We start from the raw sequence: 26,244 nt of genomic DNA, 5'->3' as shown, positions 1-26,244 counted from the left end.
TGATAGATCTTTTACCTCAACTCTACAATTGGCTCAAGCTCTGGTCAGATATTTTTTTCCTTGATTTGTTTTCCGTCGATCTTGGTTTCCGTACTGAGTACCAATGCTACCGATACCAGGGAGGCAGTTCCCACACCTAAACCCTACCTATCGACCCATCAACTCATGAACCGGGGACCAACGGCTTTAGTTCCCTAGTAGGCGTGATCAGAGATGTTATGCCTCAGAACATCCCGGCGGCGCCGACTGGGATTGAACCCAGGCCTGCTGGGGTGAGATGTAATCATGCTTATGCCGCGGATACACTTGGATGACCTACTATGAGCATGAGCATTATTTGTATAATAATTATGAGCACTATATAACAACTATACACAAACTATACAAGTGTGACCATGGATGTGCTCACAATTTATTATACAAATAATGCTCATGCTCATAGTTGGTCATCCAAGTGTATCCGCGGCATTATTTCGGTATTATCTACATTTGCTGACGGACTTTGCTAATATGTCAAATTTTGGCAAATTAATATTCTTTACCGCAATTCAGGTAAATCTCGGAAAAATTATGTTGATTGCTTAAATATCAGCAACATTTTGAGTTGCCGTTTTAAATCAGCTTTTTTTTCAGCCGAGCTGAGATACTATTTTAAGTGCGTCTTTCTGACACACGATTTTGTAATCTGACCCGGATCGAGGGTTCAGACGGGTTGGAACAAGGTTCAACCTGACTAATGAACAAAACCGCTAAGTATAAGTTAAGGAAAATGCAAAGACCTTACATTCTGCAATGCGCCGTCATGCAAAATGTCATCCGCAATTTCGACTGCAATTAGCGCCGATCGCTATCACGCTGCGACTCACGCTGTAATGAAGAGGCTCATTGAATTCGCCACATGGCGTCAAGTGCCCCTATATCATTGACCACTCGAACGCAACGAATTATATCACTCATAAAGGCGCACTCGCAGCACGGAAACTCCGGAGGGAAAACGGAACCTAATCACGACCGCAGTCATAAAATGTGTAGGAGCTCTTACGGTCGGCTTAATGACCTTCACCGTGAACAGTGAAGTTTGACCGGAACACCGAAACGCACATTTGGATTTCGCTCATAAGTTCAGTATATGCTACTCTCCAAGGTAGGTACCCTACAATTAACGTGATGGGCTCATTGACAAAATGACCTCACTCGAATGCCGCGGCGCCTGCGAGATTTTCTGACTCATTGACTTTGTAGCACCCGCGCTTGTTGGGTTTGTATCGTTTGTTTGATTCTTAATTCGATTTGTAATTATTACGTTCTTAAAAAGAGTGACTGTTTCCTGGAATCAATCTGGGGTTCGATCACCGCACTCAGAAAAAAAAATGAAGTCATTCTCCATTTCAATGACTTCTCCCTTCTCGCACATAGAACCGATCGATCGGTCCCGTGCCTATTATTGATGCATATATTCTATTCTTGTGATTTGAAATTCGAATTGTGATTGAAGCAAATTGCTCTCATTGCGAGTCCAGATCGGTGTGGACCTTGAATTTTAAAAGCACCAGATCCAATCCGGACAGTACGTATGACTAAACCGCTTCTTGCTCTGCGTAAATCACCTCAAAAATTGTCACACACCGTCCACCGGACGGCGGCGCCGGTGATGACGACGACGCTGACGAGGTCAACACTGCTTGTCCACTTCATTAGTGCAACAACAAAGCTTGATTGAATTCAATAACATACTGCTCTACTTCACTGTCACGCAAAGTACGCCTGTACAGTAATCAAATCATAAATTGACTTCGCCCCCGTACATCCTTGCAGAGCATTGTTGACCGCCAGCGACCGTCGTCGGCGGGTCCGGGTTGAAATCGTTCATCTACTAGTTACTATCGCGAATATGGCCACCTACTTCTAGCAGGCAGTCAACAGTAAATTTTTGCTAATAAATAAGTTAGTGGAAGCGTAAAAAAAACTTGGCGGTTGATGGAGGTGGTCCTCGCTCTCTCCGTCTCTTTATCTCTCAATCTCACAGCGGTCGTGGATCGTACGGCGTCGCGTTGAAGCCCACATAGCGGTTGTTCTTCCGGTGGACGAAACCCTTACCTGGCCCGGTGTTGTAGTAGACCACCCGGCGGATACCGAACGGGTCGATGTAGCCGAAGCTGCCATCCCGGGTCGAACTGCCGGAGTTGGCTTCCTCGTGATACTGCCTTGGTAGATAGTATCGGAAACCATTGTTTGTCACCGAAACGCCATCGTAGGTTTGATCGGAGCGACGGGTTGATTGATGGTACTGTTGCTGGTAGTTTGGTGGGGGTTCCAGGAGATCACGGTTAAAGGTTGGCTGGGGTTCCAGGTTGTTGTCGGAGAGAGGGAAAACCGACGGTTTTGGAGCGGGCGTTGCACGCTCGATGAACGGAGCTGCCGAAGTGATGCCGATAGGTTCCACGTAGACGGGACGTCTCCGATCTTGTGGGATTCGTCTTCGGTGGTGGACGAATTGATGCCTCGGAGGTAGTAGATCATTACTGAATTGGTAGATGGGGTCTTCTGGTCGTGGCGTCGGATAATTGTAGTCGTTCGGTCGTTTTGGATCGGTATTGTAGATGACTAATGGAGGTAGATGTGCTTCGGAACGATCAGCTAGCGGTGATGGTGTCGAGGACGGTCCATAGACGGCGATCGGCGTGGAGGAGAGATCGTTTCCTGACAGCGGAGAATACGGCGTGCTCGAGGAAACGTAGATGTCCGGCCTTGGCGTGCTAGTAGAATAGTGTCTGCTAGGCGGTAAATATTGATCACGTGCAATATTTGCCGGCAGATAGCTGGTGCTAACAGGCTGCGAGTGAGGCCTTATAAAGACGGATTTGATGCCCGATGGGGTCACTGGTGGGGCTATCGGTGCTGGAGTCGTTGGCACGATGGCCACCGGTGCAGGTGGCAGTGAAGGCCGGTAGGCTGGACCCTGAGATACTAGGACTCCGGAATCGGCCGGTCGATTCTTGACGGATTTGATGGCGTCCTGGAAATGAGCAAACGATATGATTTAAAAATAGTTCACTGACTTGTTTTGACCTGAATGCAAATCAGCGTCCAGTTATTCTCCAGCGTGTATACCTGAATCGGCCGATCCTTCCCGACGAACACCGTTTTCGATTTCAATATCCGATAGCCCTTATCGTCGGCGATGTAGTCCTTCTGGCGTAGGTAGCCGGAGGCATCGATCCAGGCATCAGTTCCTAAACGGGCAACCGGGTACAGAGAACAAAGCAAATTGCCAAATCAACACCATAGCCCCAAATAACTCCTACGGTCCGATACGTACCAATCACTGTGCCATCTTGGAGGCGTTTCTCCTTCCGAAACTGTCCGTTGTCGGTTTGATATCTGAAGTACCGTTCGGGGCCTTCGTCCGTTTGGATGTGGTACTGGTTGCTGTCCAGTGTGCCCCAGGATGCGTTGACCTTTTTCAGGTATATCTGTGGGGGGATCGGGGAATTCAAAACGGTAGAATTAGTAAGCTGTGCGACCAAATTGTACGAGTTGATCAATTAATTAGGAAACTGCGTGGGGGTGATGTACCGCAAAAGGCGATCAAGAGGGTTTAGAACTTTGGGGCATTTTTGTTCCTTTGAGCATTTTGTGGCAAGACGTGACGCGAGGAGCGTAGGATTGTCACATAGTTGTCGACTAACCACGTGAACCGACTTATGGCCAGAACGGAAAGAAATGATTTACAGCTGCGCCGTTGTAAGAAAAATATTTGCGAAACTTAATCCGTTTATGGTAGCTTGTTCCTCCTGCTGTCTGTCCGGTCAGCCACAGACAAGATGTTTGCACGCGTGCAAAGACTGACGGACGTTGGACGGCGGGGACCGCGTTGAGTAAGTGCCTCTGGTACGCGCAATTTAATTTAATGAAATAAGAGCACGCCCGGTAGGTAAGTTGGACTTGATGACTGCCAGTTGACTTGGTTAAAGAGAGGAACAGTTGTTTCATTAACTGGGGGAGGGTGAGGAAAAGTTGATTTGAATAAGATTCTAGATCGGGTGGGTGATCTGGTATTCGAGATTAAGTAATAAATGCAATTTAGGCTAGATCCGCTTGAAAATACGGCATTTGATTTATTGAGGTTGGCGTTGGTGGGAGATTGAAACAGAAACCATTTGGTATGATGTGAATAATAAGTTGGATTTTATTGATAGATGATAATGTATGTATGTGCTTTGAAGTAGTAGGATGCCATTTCTTGTAAATATAATGGCAATAATGTTTCTAGTATTTTATTAATTCACTGTATTGCTTTAAGAAATGATGAATTTTCCTTTCAAAGAGGTCAACTCTGGTAGTGCTATAAATCGTTGGGTTTAATTTCAACAGATATTTGTTTACCTGTTTAGATTTTTTTGCCTCTGTTATGCCATACACAATTCTACCCAGGTATACAACTAATTGAGGACTGAAAAAGGCACATTAGGGTTGATTATTTGGATACAGAGAGGATGGAGAGTTTCTTACTCATAACATTGTTTCTTTTCCGCTGCGTCTAAATAGAAACGAAGCTACCATATCTGAGAATGAATTATTTGTTTTCTTAATATACAATTATGGAAAATGATCTCTTTGCTGGACATCACGACTAACATTTAAAAATGGTCTGAAATGTTTTAAATTATTATTACTATTATTAATAATTCGCATTACCTTGAGAATGGCTGGACTAAGGAAAACAGTTTATACGTACAAGTATCTCGAAAATTATGCGTAAAATCTGAATTAATTATTATTTTACTAAAAGGTATGCACTTTTATCAACTTATTAAAATTAAAAAAAAATGTAGATTTTTTAAAGCAAGTATTCATTCTACATTCTTCACCAAATTTTAGAACATTCCTTCAGTTTTCTTGATTAAAAAAAATTTAAGATTGAAGGGGCGGTGTTTAGAGATAATTAATGTTTAAGATTTTTTAATATTAATTTATCAGGTTTTTTTTCTTTTAAAAGATAGTTTCAATGATAATTTCATTACCTACAACTTATGTTCAGGTGTCATTTTGATCAGATCAATAGTTTTGATGTTATGATTTTTTGAAAAAAAATATAATCATTTTTTTTAATACGCCATCTTCAAAAGTTACTGTGAAGAAAACAATCATATCTCGAGTAACATTTGAAATGGGCCTATGTCCATAACGTAAACAAATCGGGTTTTGATACCATTCTTTAGCACCGCTTGATAACTACTAATCGTGTAGGAAAGTTCCGCATAATCGAGAAAAATCATTAAAAATAACTCGATTTTCGAAACGGCCGATCAACGAAATTTTTCAATTCATTAATAGGCCCGCACACTAAAACGGCCAACCATTCATTTATTTCATTTCATCGATAAGCCTAGTGACGTAGAAGTGACCGATGATTGAAAATTTTCAAACCAAAGCTAGGCCCTACTGCTTGAGGCAGGGCCGATGATTTGTTTTGAATTTATTTGACGTTGCGAAAAGGCTTAGCAAAGGGCGTACCATTTCTGATGACAAGCACAACGGCTTAACAAAAAAGGCCTATCCATTGAAAGATTCACAAAAAGGCTTATTAATTTATGAAATTAAATTGTTATCGATTTTCATATATTTTTGAAAGCTCTTCGCATATTTTATATGTTATATACTGTGATACAGTTACTATTGTTATTGTTATTGTTATTGTGAACTGCCCCCCTAAACTTAGAAACACAAAGGCTGTCGGTGAAATGGCATTCGACCAAATTTTCCATCGTAAATTTTTTTTCGCCCCTTCCTAGCTTGAATCCTGACTACGCCCTTGTTACACTATACCCACCGAACCAATGTAGACCGAAGCATACAACATCACTATGGGGGATTTCCATACAGCAGGCGGTCAAAAATATTTCCATAATTCTTTCGAAATTTCTGAAATTTTTATAGTAGTTTATCGTCAATATACGTTGTTCATAAACATTTTTTTGAATTTCACGACCAACTTGTGAAAAGGCTTAACCATTGATTATTTTAAATTTAATGATTACATTTTTATATCGCTTACTGCTTGAAGCTTGATTTCAGAAAAAAACCAATTCCCTGTAAATTCACAAATCGGTTTATTTTTGTATTTTTTGATTTGGTTGAAAATTTGCGGAAACGTTCCTTATGACCAAAAATGCCATTTTGCATCTTCATATCGCCATTTTGATTCCAGCCTTATTTTTGAAAAGGGCATATAGAAATATATCAAGCTTATCTTCAGAAAATTTTTACTTGAAAACTGTTTGTGTTTGTCTTGAACAATATTGCAGGTAATAGACGAAACTATTTGAAAAAAATATGCACTCTAAAAAAATTTACGCAACTTTTATTTTAAATTTCAGATAAAGTCTTAAAAAGAATTTTTCTCACAAAGGTCTTTTTGTATTTTTTTATTTGTTGATATGTTTTAGAGGACAAAAATGCCATATATTGCACTATATGTCATGATGGAAAAATTTTCAAAAAAGTTCTGATTAAAAAAAAAAACAAATTGTTGGAAAATATCCAAAACTTGGTCCAATTACTGCTGAAATGAAAGTACACCAAATTTACAAGAAAAAAGCACCTGTGTAAAATTTTGCTAACTCACACCGTTTTCGAGATGTAGCAGTTTGAAAGTAGATATTTTATAATGTTGGTAGTTTTCGGCCTTTTTAAATGTATTTTGCGGTTCTTCAGTTCGAAAAACATTTTTTCCGGAAAGATCAGAAAATTTTACAATGAAAATGCTTCTGGTGGCTCATCGATATGGTGTGAATTAATCGGAATGTGTATGTTTTAAAACAATATATTTTATTGCAAATACATATTTCGCTCGTTGGTATATACAAAGAACTTATAAAAGTAATTGGACCAAGTTTTGAATATTTTTCCAAACACTTGATTTAAAAAAAAAAAATCATAAATTTTTTGTTCATCATTTCTCTATCTTCACCTTTAGTGCAATAGATGGCATTTTTGTTCCCTAAAATATACCAAAAATTAAAAAAAAATACAAAAAATCCTTTTTTGAGAAAAAATTGTTTTAAAGATTTTATATTTTTTATGCGTTTATTTATAAGGCCCCCTCGCCTATTAGGCATTGCTTGGGCCGATGACCATTATTTACAATGAGATCCCTTACCGCTTTTATTTTTCAAATAAAACGTATTATCCCCTATTTGATAAGTTGCATTATTTTCATCTAAACGATCTATTTGCTGACCAGTCTTCTGGGTGCACTGATCAGCACGAACTTTCTTTTTTTCGTTCTCCTTGTGTTTCGACAGCCGGCGTTTGTTGGTATTTTCATTGAAATCCTTTGTTGCGTTTGATGAGCTGGTGCTAGAGTTTTCGTCGTTGCTTGAAGTGTGATGATCCTCGGTTTGATTGTCGATGTTTCGCTGTTGTTCTTCTGCTGAGAACCCGGTGAAAGCAGGAGATGATTGACCCGATGTCGTTGGCTGGTTTTGTTCGATATCAATCGACGGGAAATCATCGAGACTGAATACCCCCTCGGTTGGTGGAGCTGCTGGAGCGGTGCTATTGTTCGATGTGGCTACATCCAAACATTTCTGTTTGGGATGTGCTGCTCGGCCACAATGGCGGCACGTTTTTGGTTACCAACGTTGTTTCGTTGTCGACCGTGATGTACGATGGAATGGCGCTTTCGAGTCGCATTCGCAAAACTCGAACACTCGAATCCTGGGAAGTAGTGCTTCCATTTCTCATGTCGACTGGAAATCACTGTCCCGTACTTTGCCATGTGGTTCATAACAGTGGCTTGTGGCCATGCCAGAGGAAGATCATGCACTCGAACGGTCACTGCTTCACAATCCACATATACCGGGATTTTGAACTCACTCTTCGCACAGAGAATCGCGTGTTTATAATAAAGTAATGAAATTGGGTTGTTAGCGGAATGCTAAATAAAACAGCAAAAAAGGTTATCTTCCATTTAATTCCACTTAATTAATTTTGGTATCCATGACAGATACGTATTTCGACTACAATGTGCAGTCTTCATCAGTGTCATTCCCACTAAAGAACTTATCAAAATCTAACCCCCTTAAGTACTCATCCCCTGTCATGGATACCAAAATAACAACCCTGTAGTTTTTCAAATTAAAAAGTTATTAAGGTTTTTATTGTTTTTTTGGCCATTTTTTATGTACTTGTAACTCAATGTGGTGCAAAATGGTGCAAGTTATCAACCATGCATGTGAAACTACAAGTAATTTACTTTAAGATGATGGCAAAACTCTTAGACTGTAAGCGACTGTAAGGGGTAGGTCTCTCCGCACACCAATCTTGGGTCAACATTTTTCTCAGTCTGCTGCAAGTGTACCGATGGTGTGCCGATTTAGCCGATTGTGCCGGGCATAGATTAAGCTGCGATTTAAAACAAAAAAATACGAATAAAGGGTGATACGGTCAAAATTTGGTCAAGGGAAAACGCGTGTAAATCGGTGAAATCGTTTATTTAAAAAATCAAATTAAATTTCTTTTTCAAGTTCAATTAGTATAAAATTCAGGAAAAATATTCAGTTAGGCTTCCGCTTTTCCAAATCCCAATTGCCGGGCCTTACGCTTGATCCCTGCCATCAGATTTTGTACAGCCACCTTGTCCACCTTCTTCGCCGCAGAAAGCCAGTTTGCCTTGAACTGCTGCTCGCCCTTAGCAGTTTTTTTGGTCTTCTTTAGGTTCCGCTTGACAATAGCCCAGTATTTCTCAATTGGGCGGAGCTCTGGCGTGTTGGGAGGGTTCTTGTCCTTGGGAACCACCTGCACGTTGTTGGCGGCGTACCACTCCATGGCCTTTTTACCGTAATGGCAAGATGCCAAATCCGGCCAAAACAGTACGGAACAACCGTGTTTCTTCAGGAAAGGCAGCAGACGTTTATACAAACACTCTTTCACGTAAATTTCTTGGTTGACAGTCCCGGAAGCTATGAAAATGCTGCTTTTCAAGCCACAGGTACAGATGGCTTGCCAAACCAGATATTTCTTTGCGAACTTTGACAGTTTCATGTGCTTGAAAACATCTGCTACCTTTCCCCTTCCTTTTGCCGTATAAAACTCCTGTCCCGGAAGCTGCTTGTAGTCGGCTTTGACGTAGGTTTCGTCGTCCATTACCATGCAGTCAAACTTCGTCAGCATCGTCGTGTACAGCCTCCGGGATCGCGCTTTGGCCGTCGTATTTTGTTTATCATCGCGATTTGGAGTCACTACCTTCTTGTAAGTCGATAGTCCGGCTCGTTTTTTGGCTCGATGCACGGTTGTAGACGATACACCCAGCTTATTTGCGGCATCTCGGAGAGAGAGGTTCGGGTTTCGCTTGAAACTACCGGCAACTCTCTTTGTTCGCTCAGCGGCTTCCGGTTTTCGATTTCCCCCCGATCCAGACTTCCTGGCTGTCGACAAACGTTCCCCAAACACTTTAATTACATTTGTAACGGTTGATTTGGCAACTTTTAGCGATTTTGCCAACTTTGCGTGCGAGTAGCTCGGATTTTCGCGATGCGCGAGCAAAATTTTGATACGCTGCTCTTCTTGCTTGGACGGCATTTTGGCAACTGAAGAGTGAATTCCAAAATCAAAATAGGAGCAACATTCTACACACACACACCTTCAAAATGAGGGGTGTTCAGGTTTGTTAAATGCAAAATTGAAAGAAATACGTCAAGTTGATATTGACCAAATTTTGACCGTATCACCCTTTAGTATGATATATTTGACAACCCGGTATTTCTGACAGCTTTAATGTTAAGGTTTGCAATCGCAACCACCCCGAAAATGACGAATATCGTACTCGATAACGATTCCTTCTACCGACGAATAGAACGTCTCTACGCCAGCTGGGAGGAACCAGAGTTTTCCCATGATGATTCGCTGAAGAAGGTAGATTGAATTCTGACGGCGGTCGGCGTAGACGAGAAAATCATCTACAGTAAATCAGCCTCGCTGAAGACCTGGCTTCTGGGATACGAGCTACCGATACGATTACGGTACGGTGCGAAAAGTCAATCTTTTTCCTGACCGGCAAGAAGAAGGTCGATTTCTTGAAGCAGATCGAGAAGGAAGGTGAGGAGGGCATTCCGTTGGTGAAGCTGTTGGTTCGGGAAAAGAACGATAAAGACAAGGCCAATTTTGAAAACCTGCTGGAGGCAATCAAGGGATCTAAGGATGGCAAAATGTTGGGCGTCTTCTCCAAGGAAAACTTCCCGGGTGAATTCTGTGAATCATGGCGAGCCTTCATTAAGGACAAGAGCTTCGACACGGTGGACATCAGCGTCCCAAGCATTGCTGGTTAGAGTTTCTCTAGTACATTCAATTAGAGTATGTTTCCTTTCCCCCCGCAAGGATATCCACAAAGCCACCTGGAGATCACCTGACCAACACACAGAAAACCAAATCGATCACGTTCTAATCGACGGGAAATTCTTCTCGGACATAATCAACGTCCGCACGTACCGCAGTGCGAACATAGATTCGGACCACTACCTAGTTGCAGTATGCATGCGCTCAAAACTATCGACGGTGCATAACACACGTCGAAGTCGAACGCCGCGACCCAACATTGAGCAACTATGGGACGCCGGAGTTGCCGAGGACTACGCGCAGCAGCTGAAAGTTGCACTACCCACGGAAAAGCAGCTTCTCTTGAAGATGGCTGGAGGGACATCCGTTCAGCCATAGGTAGTACTGCTGCACCAGCACTAGGTACTGCAATTCCGGACCGAAGAAATGACTGGTTTGACGGCGAATGCAAACTGTTAGTAGAGGAGAAGAATGCAGCACGGGCGAGAATGCTGCAACATCGCACGAGATTGAATGTGAAGCGATACAGACAAGCGCGGAACAGACAAAACTCGGTTTTCCGAAGGAAGAAGCGTCAGCAGGAAGACCGAGATCGCGAGACGATGGAAAATCTGTACCGCGTAAACGACACACGGAAGTTCAATGAGAAGCTAAATAGTTCGCGCAAAGGCCACGTGCCGCGAGCCGATATGTGCAAGGACTTGGACGGTAACCTTCTCACGAACGAGTGTGAGGTGATTGAGAGGTTGAAGCAGTACTATGACGAGCACCTGAACGGTGAAGCAGCAGAAAACGAAGGTGGCACGGTAACAGACCTTGGAGCACGCGCAGAAGACGACAGGCTACCGGCCCCTGATCTTCAAGAAGTTGAGGAGGAGATCGGTTGGCTGAAGAACAACAAAGCAACTGGTGTAGATCAACTACCAAGTGAGCTATTAAAATACGGTGGTGAAGCACTGGCTAGAGCGCTGCACTGGGTAATTGCCAAGATTTGGAAGGAGGAGATATTACCGGAGGAGTGGATGGAAGGTGTCGTATGCCCAATCTACAAAAAGGTCGACAAGTTGGATTGCTGCAACTACCGCGCGATCACACTGCTGAGCGCCGCCTACAAGGTACTCTCCCAAATTCTATGCCACCGTCTGTCACCATTTGCAAGAGAGTTCGTGGGGCAATACCAGGCGAGATTCATGGGTGCCCGCGCAACCACGGACCAAATTTTCGCGATTCGGCAGGTTCTGCAGAAATGCCGCGAATAAAACGTGCCCACACATCATTTGTTCATCGATTTCAAATCCGCATACGACACAACCGATCGAGATCAGCTATGGCAGATTATGCACGAGTACGGACTTCCGGATAAACTGACGCGATTGGTCAAGGCGACGATGGATCGAGTGATGTGCGTTGTTCGAGTATCGGGGACACTCTCGAGTCCCTTTGAATCTCGAAGGGGGTTACGGCAAGGTGATGGACTTTCGTGTCTGCTGTTCAACAACGCGTTAGAAGGTGTGATCAGAAGAGCTGGTATAGACACGAGTGATACGATATTCAGGAAGTCCATCCAGCTCCTTGGCTTCGCCGATGACATTGACATTGCCCATTGGCGCGCAGTGGGCAAGGTAGATCGACCAAGTAGAAGGTGACCTGCGGACCCTTCGCAGACTACGAGGTTGGTGAACTGTGGCCATGGATCAAGTAGAGTGGAGACGACTTCTTCGGACAGCAGAGGACAACAAGGCCTTAGCCTGATTGGTAAAGCAAGTATGTTTCTGAAATACAAAGTCAAACAGCACGTAATGTTGTGAACACCTTCAATGACAGCTGTCCAGCAGTGCTCCCATTTTATTTAATGAACAATCCAATGCCTACGAGATTGTGCCGAAGATGTGCCGATGGATGTGCCCAAGCTATGCCGAATCTACTTTCGGCACATTGGCTGAGTGACTTACCCCTTGAATGCCACCAATTGCGCGTAAATTAGACATGAACTATTTGAAGGGATTTTTAAGACCTTTTTTAAATATCTTATCCTCATTTCGCGCATGTTTGCGCTTCTATGTTAAATTTGATCATTTTCATAAGACCTTTTCTCTGTAGACGCTTGGTTATTCATAACTCGCTGGTTTCTTCAACACACTTCAACCGAATTAGCGGTTGAGTGACAGCCGTATCCATAGGGATGACTAAAGAGCCTGAATTTATAAAGAGACGACATGTCAAAATTGGAATAATCGATTGTCTGTCAAAGTCATAGGAAAAGTCATTCCAATCGAGCAGAAGACCTGTCAAATAGATAAGATGTCGCCTCTTTATAAATTCAGGCTCTTTAGGGATGACAATAACAATGATCAAATCACAGTTGGCCATGAATTCAAATAAATTTTGTTGTGCTTGAGTTCCGTTTACGTTTATGAAAAATCTTTTGTTTTGTTGTGATTTTCGATTGGCTTGCTCTAAATCTCTTCCAAATGGACGGAAAATGCAGTGGTAAGTACTTTAAGCAAATTTCTCCGAACTTCAAGCGAATTTCTCTGAACTTCGAGCGAAATTCTATGAACTTAAAGGAATTCGCATAATTTTGAAATAAGTGTTCTCCGAACTTCCGACAAAAAGTTTACAGAACTTTCCTGAAGTTCAGAGTACTTAAAACAATATCTAAAGTTCACAAAACTTCCCAGAAGTTTACAGAACTTTATAAAAGTTCCCTGAAGTTCGACGAATAGTTCAGAGAGCTTCTGACAAGAAGTTAAGAGAATTTTTGAAGAGAGGTCCAGAGAACATCCGAGAAAAGTGTACCAAAAGTGCTTCTGAACACAATCAGCATTTTCGAGGGGACGTCCAGAGAGGTTTGAGATTTGGGCGTTGTTGCTTTTGCGGGCAGACCGGTAAGGGCCACTGATATTATAGACTGATAGACTGATATTATATACTGTAGCTCTACGACTTTCTGGAGGTGCTAAGGATATACGAAAGGTGATGAATTATGGTTCAGTACAGTAAGCGGACATTTGGAGCAATAGGAATATTCCTTAACAACCCACATTACAAGGGACATTATTCAAAATAAAGAAATGGTGGGCGTTGGCCAAATTTGGATTTTTCAGATATAATCCTAAATAGGACCTAGATTATTTAATACTGTAGTAACCTCAAGTCCGTGCTCTGTCACAATGTTTCATTGTGATTAATCAACACTCAAAGGGGTAAAATATAAAATTTGGGGTAAATTTGAAAGAAAGGAAACTTGGAGTGTAGAGCGCACTGCCCACTGGACGATTCTGAAGCCTGGCCAAGTGAGTGGGGTATGGGTTTATTTGATACATTCAAACCGTTGGCATTTGAGAAAAGACAAGGATAGGATGCGGAGGGCCCACTTAGCAGTAGCGTAACCCATGTTATGGTTTCCATTTATTAAATAGTTCAGATAGGCTAGAAATGACAGGTTTATAGTGAGAAAATGTACCATATTGGAAAAGCATAATTTTCATAGGGTTCAGAGCGGCTGAGCTGTTCGTTTGTAGTTTGACCTTCCTTCAAACCAATTTGGCTCTAGAACAATTTTAAACTTGTTCTGCATTATTCACATGTTGCAATTATTGGAAAGAGCTCGATATAAGATAGCCACAGAGAACAAATTTCTCTAAAAACTTGTGTAAAGATTCCTATTCGACTTAAGCGCCACTAACGGCGACTTCCCAACTTAAAAACCCTCTTTGACATGATGGCGCTGGCGTTGCAAAACATACACTAGACACTAAGTGCTGGTAGCGCCAAGTGGCCAGTTTGTTGAGGTCGGGTATAGTTTCTGAGTATGGATTCCCATTTTGAAATAACTCAGATTAGCTAGGGAACTCAGATTTATTGCTAGGGAACTTTCTTTTGAGATCATTTTTTCTTCAAACAATTCTCATTATTCATACTATATTTATCATGATCAGTCCTAGAAAATGTTATATGTTTAAGCCCCGTTCTAGATTTGTGTGTTATTCATATCTTATGCATTGCAGCTCGCGAGAGGTTACCAAATATGGGTTCTTTTTCTCATCCATAATAGTTTGGGGGGGGGGGGGGAGGGGGCGATCTGAGAGCTGAATAGAGGCAAATAAAATAGGGAACACAACACCATGACCCAAACGAATAACCAACGCATGCGGCTCACACTTAATTTGTTCTATGTCTTTCTTCGCCTCATGTACCAATATTACCTACCTGAGAACAAATGGGAACACGGCCAGATTTTCAATAGAAAGAAGGAAAAAAAGCAAGAAAACGTAAGAGAGTAGGTAGTCAGAAAGGATTAGGCCATTTGGAAACAGCCAATTTATACTGGACGGAACTGGTAAGTAGGATAAGAATTGTAATAGGTGTGTGCTTGCATGATTTACCTATTTTAGAATTACCTATAAGCCACATGAGAACCTCATTTCCTTCAATTACAACTCCATTACAGCACACACCTAATTATGATTACTAACATTCATATAGTTTCAGCATTATCGACATTTGTAATCAAAAGGTGAGTTGTAAAGTATAATTACCATGCATAGATATAAGTTAATGTACCAGAACCTGGACGGACATGAGCCTACCCAGAGGAGGACCCGGATACGACCACCCATGTGTGTCTAGAGTATCGCACGAACTGACGAGTGCAACGGGAAGGACAGTAGGTGTATAGACTAGGGGGTTAGTCCCTAGATAAGCCAACTTAGCGGTTGGCACAGCCTATACACTGAACAATTACAATTACAATTACAACAACCCACATTACAAGGGACATTTTTCAAAATAAAAAAATCATAATTATTTTTCGAAACATGATTAGATGAACTCACTATTATAACATTTTGACTCATCTTCTTTTCAAACAACCAACGTCCGGAAGTAAGCAAAACTTTAGTTTATGACTCAATGCATCTTCCTCATAGTCGCCAGCAGCAATGCTTTAAAGACAATCTAACTTTCGACCGATCATGAAAAAGCCATTGCATGATCAATGCTAACATTCAAAACAAGTTTCGGTTAAACAAATTCCCAGCTGCAGTGCAGTGCTCTCCCGCGCTTGTTCAATCTAAATTATAGCTGGTGCAACCGGTCGCTTCGTGCCCATTGCATTTGCACTCCGCTGCAACAGGTTTTATGCAATTTTTATACCGATATGGTCGCTGCAAGTTGACAGTGAAAGTAGAATCTACACACGGAACCCATCCAGTCAGTGCAAGTTTGAAAGTACGGAAGAGACGATGGTACGACGGTACGTAGTTGTTGATCGGTTCCGAAAGATCACCGCTCGCGCGCGTATATTATCTCACCACGGAACACGCCTCTAAATGGTTATACGAACGAAGAACTGGCCCGGTGGGTTCAACTTTTGATTGCAATGTGGAATTGCACGCAATCTGACGACAAAAATGTCAGTCAGTAAAAACTGGAACAAAAACAACGTAAACTGGTAATGAACTCGATCACGAGGACAAATAATGGTGAATGAATGGGTTGGACAGAATTGAAAAAAAAATATTATTGGTTTTCCGAAACAATCAATCAATCGGAGCGAGTGCTAATCGGTGCAATTGAAGTGCTAATTGGGGTCATAAATTCTTCACTGTTTTTCTTTCGATCGATTTAATGCGAACAATTCGAGCGTAGCGTTTTGTGAAAAATCGGTTCCGGAGGTGCCGGTCGACTGACAGATGCAGGGTTGGAAAAGAGTCGAGACCCAATCAAGCATAAGAGGCGTATTAATTCAATTTGAGGGGTGCTTTGAGTGAATGGGGACCTCAAAGCGTGAAGGCATATGAACGACCTTGCCTAATTTGGATGCCTTTCTCCAAAGAGTGGTAAAGATCGACATGAGCTGTGAGAGTCATTTACAAACCGAGGCGCGTCGTGTTTGAATTCAATTATTCAATTAAACTTAATTTTCCATACAAATGTTAGGAGATGACACTGAAGAGTCAAAACCTTCCCATGTAAAAAGGCATCAACAATTTGCTCGGATACAATATTTTAAAACCATCCAAACTACCTTCTGGTGATGCAAAACCCGAGGTATATGAAAGTTGAATAATCCGCCGATTTGGACACGACGTGCGAGGCTCTTCTTGTTCTTCATTTTTTTCCTTAATTTAACGTCGGTCTCTGTTCCGCCATCTAGTGCCAATCACCGACGGACATCGATTGCCATCTATTGACGACAATCGAATGTGCAGAAAGGCAGCTTCCACACCTGCGTAGGATATCGCACCCATTCAAACACATATGTGCCGGGACCAACGGCTTTACTTCCATTCCGAAGGAAGACGTGACCAGAGATTTTTATACCTCAGAAAAATCCCACCGACCTCGGCTGGGATTGAACCCAGACCCATTGGGGTGAGAAGCAGTCACGCTTACCACTACACCACCGGCGCCGACCGGCTCTTCTAGTTGCCACTCCAATTTATATAATAGTCACTTGATGTCAATCAACTTAACAAAAGGAGTTAAGTTCAGAATTAGGTTGAATCTGCTGAATGTAGTGGCGCTTCTCAGTGTGGTGGCTAAAATCTTTACATCTAAAATATCATCTGTGTTCTTATCCACGAATAACCTCACTCCGAAGCCAAGTGCCTAACTCTTATTGTTAGTCTACGCCAAATCCACTTCATAAATCTAGAGCAAAGTGTGGTCCCAAAAGTCACGACCGAAGCTACCCTTGAAATAAATTGGCACAATTTGGAACGCATAAAAACCCGAAACCTTCTACCTTTTTTATCGATCACCTTCATCGCAGATCGCTTCACCTTCGCCACATATCGACTCTTTCTGAGAGGGACCTTTTGAACAAACAAAAAACAAGCTCTTCCAGAGATTGGCAGGTACTGGTATCTGCCACCTAACCAAACAGGTCCCAAATCCCATTCCCTCAGACTCAGAGCGTTACTTAACAATGGTTGTTGCGAGTGCAGTGTCAGTTTGATATAGTTTCGAAACAACTTTTACTTTTGTCCAGAGACGACATAAATTCGTCGAGACCCTCAAGAAAGGAAGGAAAGCAACGCGTGTGGTTTTCTGTTTCTAGGTCATTCCGTAATATTCCGCCCAGAATGAATGTCACAGTTCGTCCAAATGATATAGATTATGTAATTATTGTAGAGAATCGATACGACGTGCACAGGAAACCAATAAATCAATAACAATATTTAAAATTTACGCTTCCATTTCATTTCTTCACCTCTCCATCAATCGAACGACCTTGATCAATGCGAACAAAGCCCACCTTTTCTCAATTCTCATATGGCTGAGCGATGGCTGGCGCCATAACTCACTCTTTCCGCATGTTTTTGTTCCCACATTGAATGGATTGATCATTTTGTAAGCTCACCCATTGAACCTAATATTCCACGCGCTTGATTGGGTGTCAAAGCTATTTCGATGCACTACCGAGCACCACAGTTTTATAGTGTTAAATGAATAATTTATGCAATATAATCCACGCACATAACTACATATATTGCCGTGCGACCTACGCTCTAGTTTAGCCACTGATGAAGGAATTTGCATTTCAGTTCTAAATGAGAGGAGGTCCCCTCATATTAGTATACTAGTTAGTCTTAGGCGGATATGTTTTTCGTAGTCAGTATAGCGTCCATTTTTGGCGTATGCGCTGGATAATGAGCTACTAAATATTAACTTGACGGTTTTCACCTAAACGTGCTGTTAGACCTATCATAGTTCATGATTTTTATACGTTACAAGGTGCAATGAGTGGACTAAATGTGCTCTTCGACCTAACAAACTTCATGATTATTCATCCTGATATGCTTTTGGCTTTTGGAAAGGCCGAATAGAAGGGCTGGAACACATCCGGATACGTCAGAACCCAGTGGGCCGTTAGATCTATCAAAGTTACACGATTCTTCATACAGAATCATTTTGACATCATGCCAAAGTCCGGTGGATGGTTCTGACACGGATACCACGGAACTCGTTCCAGTAGAACCCCAATGGGAGCACTTTCAGTTTCTCACCTAAAGGTTCCATTCGCCAATCATACCTATGAAATTCTATGATCTGTATAAGAACAGAAGTGTTTTAATTTTAATGTCAATATGATGCGATAATTTAAAGACTGTACTCGAAAAAATGCAACTGTCAAAAATTATCCCTAAAAATTCATTTTCAGTCGGATGTTTTAAAACTCTCAGGGAATAAATAAACATATATTAGCTATGTTTTTGCAAAACTGGTTTATTCGACCTCCTCTTGTAGGCTAAATGCCAGCACCTTGGACTTAACGCTACCCATCAAATTCTGTGCAAAACTTGCGCACTTCTTACAGATTCCAGATCAGTAAGTGTAGAGAATTTCTTGTACAAACTGGAAAAGATTGCTGAACGAGAGGACGTCTCAAAGAGACAATTGTTGAGGGACATTCACTTACTCTTAGACGGGCCGGCATCCGATTGGTTCTTTACCTTTGTGGACGAGTTTGAGGATTGGTCTACGTTCGAGAGACTCATCAAATACCGATTCGGAAATCCGCCAGAAGATCCAGGAGAGGAAGAAACTTTTATCGCATTCGTCACCGAAATTGAGAAGCTGAACCGGATGTTGTCTAAGCCACTGTCAAGAAGGCGGAAGTTCGAGTTGGTCTGGGACAACATGAGACAGCACTATCGCTCGAAGATATCCATCGTCGACGTGAAAGACCTGCAGCAACTGGTCAAGTTGAACCACCGGATCGACGCAGCGGACCCATCCCTTCATCAACCCGGAGACCAAAGGCGAACCGTTAATAACGTGGAACTCGATGGATCAGATTACAACAGCGACGAGTCAGCAGCTATGAGACCGCGACCGACCAGGGATAACAGGACTTCAACAGCGCAGATCCAATCACAAACCCAGCGACAGAATCAACCGACATCCGGAAATGGTGAGTCATCAGCCCAACGAGCCTGCTGGAACTGCCAACAGTAAGGTCACGGTTGGAGAGAATGTACCAGACCCAAGGTAATTTTTTGCTACGGGTGCGGAAATTTCGGACGAACTATTCGTTGCTGCGAACGGTGTTCGACAATGAATAGAACAACCACGAACCAGGGAAACTAAGCAAGGGGTGTGTGAAAGGGAATCAAACCGCTCCTGCATCGAACGAGATTCCCAAAACTAATACTACAAAAACAGATTTTGACCCTCTAACGAAAATTCACCACATCCTAGTAAGCGTGACAAAATGTCCTCAAATTCGAGTAACGGTTTTCAAGACGGAGATAGAAGCACTTTTGGATTCGGGTGCAGGCATTAGCGCCATTAACTCCTCGGATCTGGCAGAACTGTACGGGCTTAAGGTTCTTGCAGCCGCAGTCCGAGTTAGCACAGCAGATGGAACGGAGTACCAGTGTTCGGGGTATCTCAACATTCCTTTCACTTTTAAAGGGATAACTAGGGTAGTTCCGACAATAATCGTCCCACAGATTTCTAGATCTCTCATCTTAGGTGCGGATTTTTTGGGAAGCTTTGGAATCCAACCGATTATTGATGTCGGAAATGGACCGAAGAGAATTGAAACCCTACGAGCCGTAGAGGAACCATACATCTGTTTCAATATAGAACCAACAGGGGAACTACCGAAAGTGGAAGAGAAAGAGCCAGATGAGACACTTGACATACCAACATTTGACGTGCCGACAGAACCAGTGCTGGGAAACATCGAGACGGAGCACAAGCTGTCGGAGAGCGAGAGAAGTAGACTAATCGAGACGATCAAGCTGTTCGAGTTCACCGCTCCTGGGAAGCTAGGCTGAACCGACCTCAACCAACATGAGATCGTCCTCAAGGAGGATGCTAAACCGAGGAATCAACCAATCTACAAATGTTCTCCCTTCATCCAGAAAGAGATTGATGCGGAGATCGAGCGTTTCAAGGAGCTGGGCGCAATCGAAGAATGCTACAGCGAGTGGACTAACCCGTTGGTCCCTGTGAGGAAGTCCAATGGGAAGATTCGAGTATGCCTTGATTCCCGTCGGATCAATGTGATGACCTTTAAGGATGCATATCCGATGCAAAACATGCAGGATATATTCCAAAGACTAGGCCATGCGGAATATTACACAATAATTGACTTAAAGGATGGTTATTTCCAGATCCCTTTAAAGGAAGAGAGCAGAAACTACACTGCGTTCCGAACGTCAAACGGGCTGTTCCGTTTCAAGGTTTGTCCGTTTGGATTGACAAACGCACCTTTCACGATGTGTCGGTTGATGAACAAAGTCATTGGGTTTGACCTTCAACCTTTCGTCTTTGTTTACCTAGACGACATTGTGATCGCCACGGAGACTTTGGAGGACCATTTTCGACTACTCGGGATAGTAGCAGATCGTCTGAGGAAGGGTAAATCTGGAAGTATGTGAAGTGTTTCAGCCGACAGAACGACCCTCGTTTCGCGTGGAAGCAGTTTCCAACGCAAGCCGAAAGAACCTCGATCATGCAACGGGAACATGACAAAGCCCACTTCGGTTTTGAGAAAACCCTAGCCACCATCAAAGAGCGGTTTTTCTGGCCAAAGATGAACGAGCAGATCAGGAAATTATGCAGGAAATAAGAACCTGACACCATTTTAACACTTTCATCCACTCTTTCTTCCGGAACTTCTATGGAACATTGCCGACGAAAAACTCCAGGCCGGGGATCTGCTTGGCGTCCGCTTTAATGTACGTCTTGTTGTCCATTACGATGCATTTCGGCTGCACCAACCACTCGTGGTACATCATCTTTACCTTGATGACATAAAGTGCGGCCCGCTTCATTGTCTGCTGGACGAACCAGACGGAAGAATTGACCTTCTTGGCCACGTCCCAAATCGAAAGGATCGGATTGCGCTTGATGTAATCCCTCGCCATCCTTGCGTTCACGGGGTTGGTCGTCTTCGCTTTTCTTGCGCTGCCAGCTCGCCACTGAGTCGTCTGAGTCTCTTTGAACGATTTTACCACACAGGACACGGTCGAATTGCTGATTCCAAGCTATTTCGCGATCTAACTGTGGGACAGGCCTGGATTTTCCACGACCGCTCGCCAATTTTTTTGTCGAAGCACTTCTGGCTTGGAAGCCATCTTTATAACCACATGACAGTTGTGACGAGATTTTGCCAAGGGGGGGGGGAGGTGGCTGTCAAATACGAACAATCGTCACCTACCTAGCATAACTGGTTCCAAACGTAAACAAGCCATAAGAAACCTACAGCGTTTGTTTACGTTTGGAACCAGTTTCATACAAGATGATCAGTAGGCTGATATGACAGCACGTCCCCCCTAAGGATTTTGCACATGTAAATATTACACTCTAAACTAGTTTTACACAAAAAATCATAAATTTTTACCCGTACATTAAAAAGTTATACACAAAAGAAGTTATTGTATTTTTTTCGAGTACAATCTTTATGAATAATTTACGCTCAAAATATTCATGTTCAGTCTTCTTAAAGCTCTCTTATACCTAGGCCAAAGAGATCAAGCTGTGTTGGGAAACTAAGAGTTTTTCCAACTCGAGATTTACACGAGATGCACAATTTCTAGAGTGCACAGCTTGATATTCGGCCCAAGTATACGGTCGAATACTATGGTGACCGAATATTCAATGCACCACTAATATTTACTAATGAATACAGTGCCTTCCCGTTTTTGGAAACGTCTTTTTTAGTCTACCCCAAACATGGTTGGTTGATATCAAATGAAAAGAGACTAAATCTGATAATGTTTGAGCTTCATAAGATGATATTGATGATATAGCTGTACTTCAAAATTCCCAGCAGTTCAGAAGGTATTAAGGACCAGCATAAACATTAACCATAAGAAGCGCCTAACCACCAATTCGGGATATCATCACAACTTTATGTCGTATGGTCGTACCGTCTATGATATCGTTAGTGTATGGTTTTCTATTGGCCCCGGTTTAATCCGTGGATAGGAGGATGGCGTGGCTGATAACGATGACGGGTCGATCGTATTATAGTCAGCCACAGTTCTACCATAGATGTAACTCTAAGACCAGAAGGTCCCGAAGAAACGTGCTCAACTTTTTGGCTCAGCTCTGGTAACAACAATCAATACGAATCTAACGATTTTAAATTAGCTCACTACTTGACTAGCCTATTGGTCCCAAGCAAACGATTAACGTACCCCATTCTAGTCGAAATTCTAGTACTACACAATGTTTGTTTTGATTCGATATGAAAGTTTGACAGATGAGGGGTTAGTGGATTTTCCTTTGTTTCGAGGGGTGAATCGATTAGCTTGGGACCGAAGAGAGTACCAGAGCTGAGCCAAAAAGTTGAGCACGTATCTTCGGGACCTTCTACTGTTAGAGTTACCTCTATGCTGGTACTTGTCGTGACCTGACCGAGGTTTCAAGCCTCGGCCATTTTTCTCAACAAAGACTATAGCACAATGCACAACCGTGTGCTACAAAATTAGTTAAAAAAAATTAGACACCATGCAGTCATGCACAAAGGCGAAGCTCATGCTTCGGGTAGTTTCCTCATCGCATGTATATGTATGTGTGCGTTTCTTTGATCATCAAATAATCGCTACACGCTGTCTTCAGTATACTCAAGTCGTTTGTATTTTAAGACTACACGCTGAATCAAGTTTGCTCAAGGTATAGCTATCGTTATTCACTGTGATTATTATTCAGTACCAACTCTATCTACCACATTCTTTCCCTTCTCTACTCTTACGAGTACAGATACAATTCAACAACACAAACACATTACCGCAATTATCAACAAAATACATCAACGAACATTCATTAGCTTAATAGTTTTCAAGCACATGTTTCGAATATTGCCAAAAAGTTCACTTGACCATCAACTTCAACTTTATAGCACTATTGCCAACAACTTCAATATTTCCTTCAAAATTCAACTGCAATCCAACCATCAACTTCACTTTTCCATAAACTTTGGCATCACCATCATCTTCAACAATGCCATAAATTTCAATAATTTTATCAACATCAATAATTTCTCATCAGGCATTCCTGGTGTAGTGGTGGTTGTGTTGAATATTTTACGAAGCTTTGGTCCAGCCTTAATCTTGAATACTCCGAACATTGTTTGTTCATCAACAGCGTTGATTAGGTTCAGAGATGAAACCAAGATGTCCTTCCAATATTCGTATGCTCGCTTGTCAACTTCCGTTCCTCCCTCTGAAGGGACACATTCCGGGATGTTGAGTGTGCCTAATGTCCAGTTGTTCATTGTTGATAGTAGTAACGTGTCGTCACGCATTGTGCTGGAGCAAGCCTGGGGAAATCCATTGCTAACCCTAATAAACGTGTACCATATACTGACGATATCTTAGATGGTGCAACCATACCATATAAAATTGGGATGATATCCCGAATTGGTGGTTAGGCGCATCTTATGGTTATTGTTTATGCGGGAAGACCTTGATCCGATCCCGCTGTCAGATTGACCATCTGTTCACGATAAGAGTTGTTCTTCTCAAGAGCATCTTTTAGCTCTTTCATAATTTGTTTCTTGGATAATTGAAAGCGTGCCCGGACGCGACAGCCATATTTTACTAAGTATGTAATCCAAAATATGTTTACAGAACCGAAAGAAAAGATTGCTTCTACTGTAGTTTAAATCAATATCAATAAAAATGCACGAGAATTTCACTAAACAGCTTCACGTAGTCTACGTCAACCATGCGGTCGTGGCTTGTACACAACCCCAATTTTTTTTTAACAGTGGAGTCTTAATAAATAAAAGAAAAACCTAGGTAAACAAAATCATAGAAAGTTAAGAAATTTGCATGTTTGCAAGAACATATTTATTTTAATACAGTTCCAATTTTTCGGGTGCATTTTGTCAGTTATTTTTAAAAATCAGTTGACAACCCTGCCCAGGAAATAACCAAGCCAGTAACGGCAGGTTCGATTCCAGGTCCAGTCAAGTAAATCTTTCGGGTTCGAAATTGACTTTCGTTTGATTTTTTTGACATTCAATTAATAACGGTGATTTATTTAACTCACAATTTCTCTGTCAGTCAATTTTTTACCATCAGCAACTGTCTTTGGTTCATACTTTCCTCATAATTCGACTCACTGGATCCGAAACGAACATGACCAAAACGATAAACATGGCTTTTATTCACACTCCAAATCTCCCCACCATCAGAATAGACGGTTCTTCGGTCCCAAGCTAATCGATTCAGGCTAGTCAAGTAGTGAGCCAATTTAAAATCGTTAGTTTTGTATTGATTGTTGGTACTAGGGTATCCGAATTTATTAGGGGAGTAACCAATGGCTATAAATTACTCCGAAAAAAGACTATTTTTTATTGGCCCCGGTTTAATCCGTGGATAGGACGATGGCGTGGCTGATGACGATGACGGGTCGGTCGTATTATAGTCGGCCACAGTTCAATCATACAGGTAACTCTAAGACCAGAAGGTCCCGAAGAAACGTGCCCAACTATCTAGCTCAGCTCTGGTACTATCTTCGGTCCCAAGTTAATCCCCCCCCCCTTGGAAACATAGGAAAATCCCGAGGGGGACGACTCTATCTACGATGCTGAAAAGATTGTGCTTTGCTGTGGCTAGCTGCGCGCACAGTAGATAGAAAGAAGATTGATGACGATTCTGAAGATTTCCTACAAAAAGATGATGCGCGATGCAAGTAGATGCGACAAATGAAAAAAGGTTTTTCGAAGATTGATTCGCTAGTGTGAGATTTGTTGAGCATCTAAACATGATATTTAGATGTGTCGCCTCCCTCGAAAAATCTACGATCCCCTCATTTTATATGTCAAATTGTCATAGCGAATCAAAACAAACATAGTGTAGTACTAGAATTTCGACTAGAATGGGGTACGCTTATAGATGTACTTGAGACCGATAGGCTAGACCTGGGGCGGGACTTGACAATCGGGTAGCAATTTCGATTTTTTGTCAAATCTGAGCCTGTTTCTGATTGGTCGATTTGACAGTAGTAATCGTGGAATAAATAGGACAGAGGGATCGCATCAATCTGGCTGGCAGTGATGCCGGAATCAATGTTGACGACAATGGCGTTGTTAACTATTTATATTTGCGAAAGGAAAGTTGAAAAATTGAGTGTACTGCGTGTTTTATGTTATGGATATTGTTGTTTGTTTATGGTTGTTTTTATTGTGTTGACAAAAATTATGATGTACAAACAGCTAAACTGCGGTAGAATCTCCGAATAAAATCCAAATAGAAAAAAAAATATATTTTACATTCCTGGCATCATTGGTCAACTCCGTTAAACACCACGCACAACTTTCCGAAGGGCATTCTCTAAAAACATTAAGAAGAGCAAGAAGCTCGATTGTCAAGGCCCGTCCCGGGGCTAGACTAAGCGCAGAGGTACTTGCTTGGAAACACTTAAACTCATTCAGCAATCTGTTAACACCTGCATCAATGACTGGTCGTGGCAAGGAAGGCAAAGGTCTTGGAAAAGGAGGCGCCAAGCTTCATCGGAAGTTCTGCGTGATAACATCCAGGCAGGCCCTCGTCTGGTCGTCTGGCTCGACGTGGTGGTGTTAAGCGTTTCTCCGGTATGATCTACGAGGAAACCCGAGGTGTGCTGAAGGTGTTCCTATAAAATGTGATCCGTGATGCCGTCACCGTGATGCCGTCACCTACACCGTCACGGCCATGGATGTCGTCTACGCTCTGAAGCGACAGGGACGCATGCTGTACGGATTTGGTGGTTAAAACTTATCACCAACGTAACAAAACGGCTCTTTTCAGGCCCATCAAGTTCATTTCAGAAAAGAGGAAGTTCTTAGGCCGCTGGCACTGGCGATCAATCGACCAATCGATTTTCCTTTGCCAAGTCCCCCGCCCCTGAGGAGGTGCACTAATTAAGCTCCACTTGATGCTAAATGGCCTT

At 42.3% G+C, this 26,244-nt stretch overlaps 1 protein-coding gene across 1 annotated transcript in view; it reads right to left on the bottom strand.

Annotated features, from left to right (window-relative positions):
* Positions 1–636: 636 nt before the first annotated feature.
* Positions 637–26,244, bottom strand: part of LOC135705077 (uncharacterized) — an 83,476-nt gene continuing 57,868 nt past the window's right edge. Inside the window, exons 2-4 of the mRNA XM_065226648.1 lie at positions 3,320–3,473; positions 3,112–3,233; positions 637–3,016 (exon numbers count right to left, since the gene is read on the bottom strand). Coding sequence (XP_065082720.1) covers positions 2,021–3,016; positions 3,112–3,233; positions 3,320–3,473 — 1,272 coding nt within the window. The 3' untranslated portion in view covers positions 637–2,020. The remainder of the gene's footprint in view (positions 3,017–3,111; positions 3,234–3,319; positions 3,474–26,244) is intronic.

This window comes from Ochlerotatus camptorhynchus, unplaced genomic scaffold (assembly GCF_037179485.1).
Source record: "Ochlerotatus camptorhynchus isolate MF236.1 unplaced genomic scaffold, CSIRO-AGI_Acam_v1.1 ptg000257l, whole genome shotgun sequence".
In the NCBI taxonomy this organism is placed as follows: Eukaryota; Metazoa; Arthropoda; class Insecta; order Diptera; family Culicidae; genus Ochlerotatus; species Ochlerotatus camptorhynchus.
Note: the sequence above shows the minus strand (reverse complement) of the source record. Positions and strands in the feature narration are given on the sequence as shown.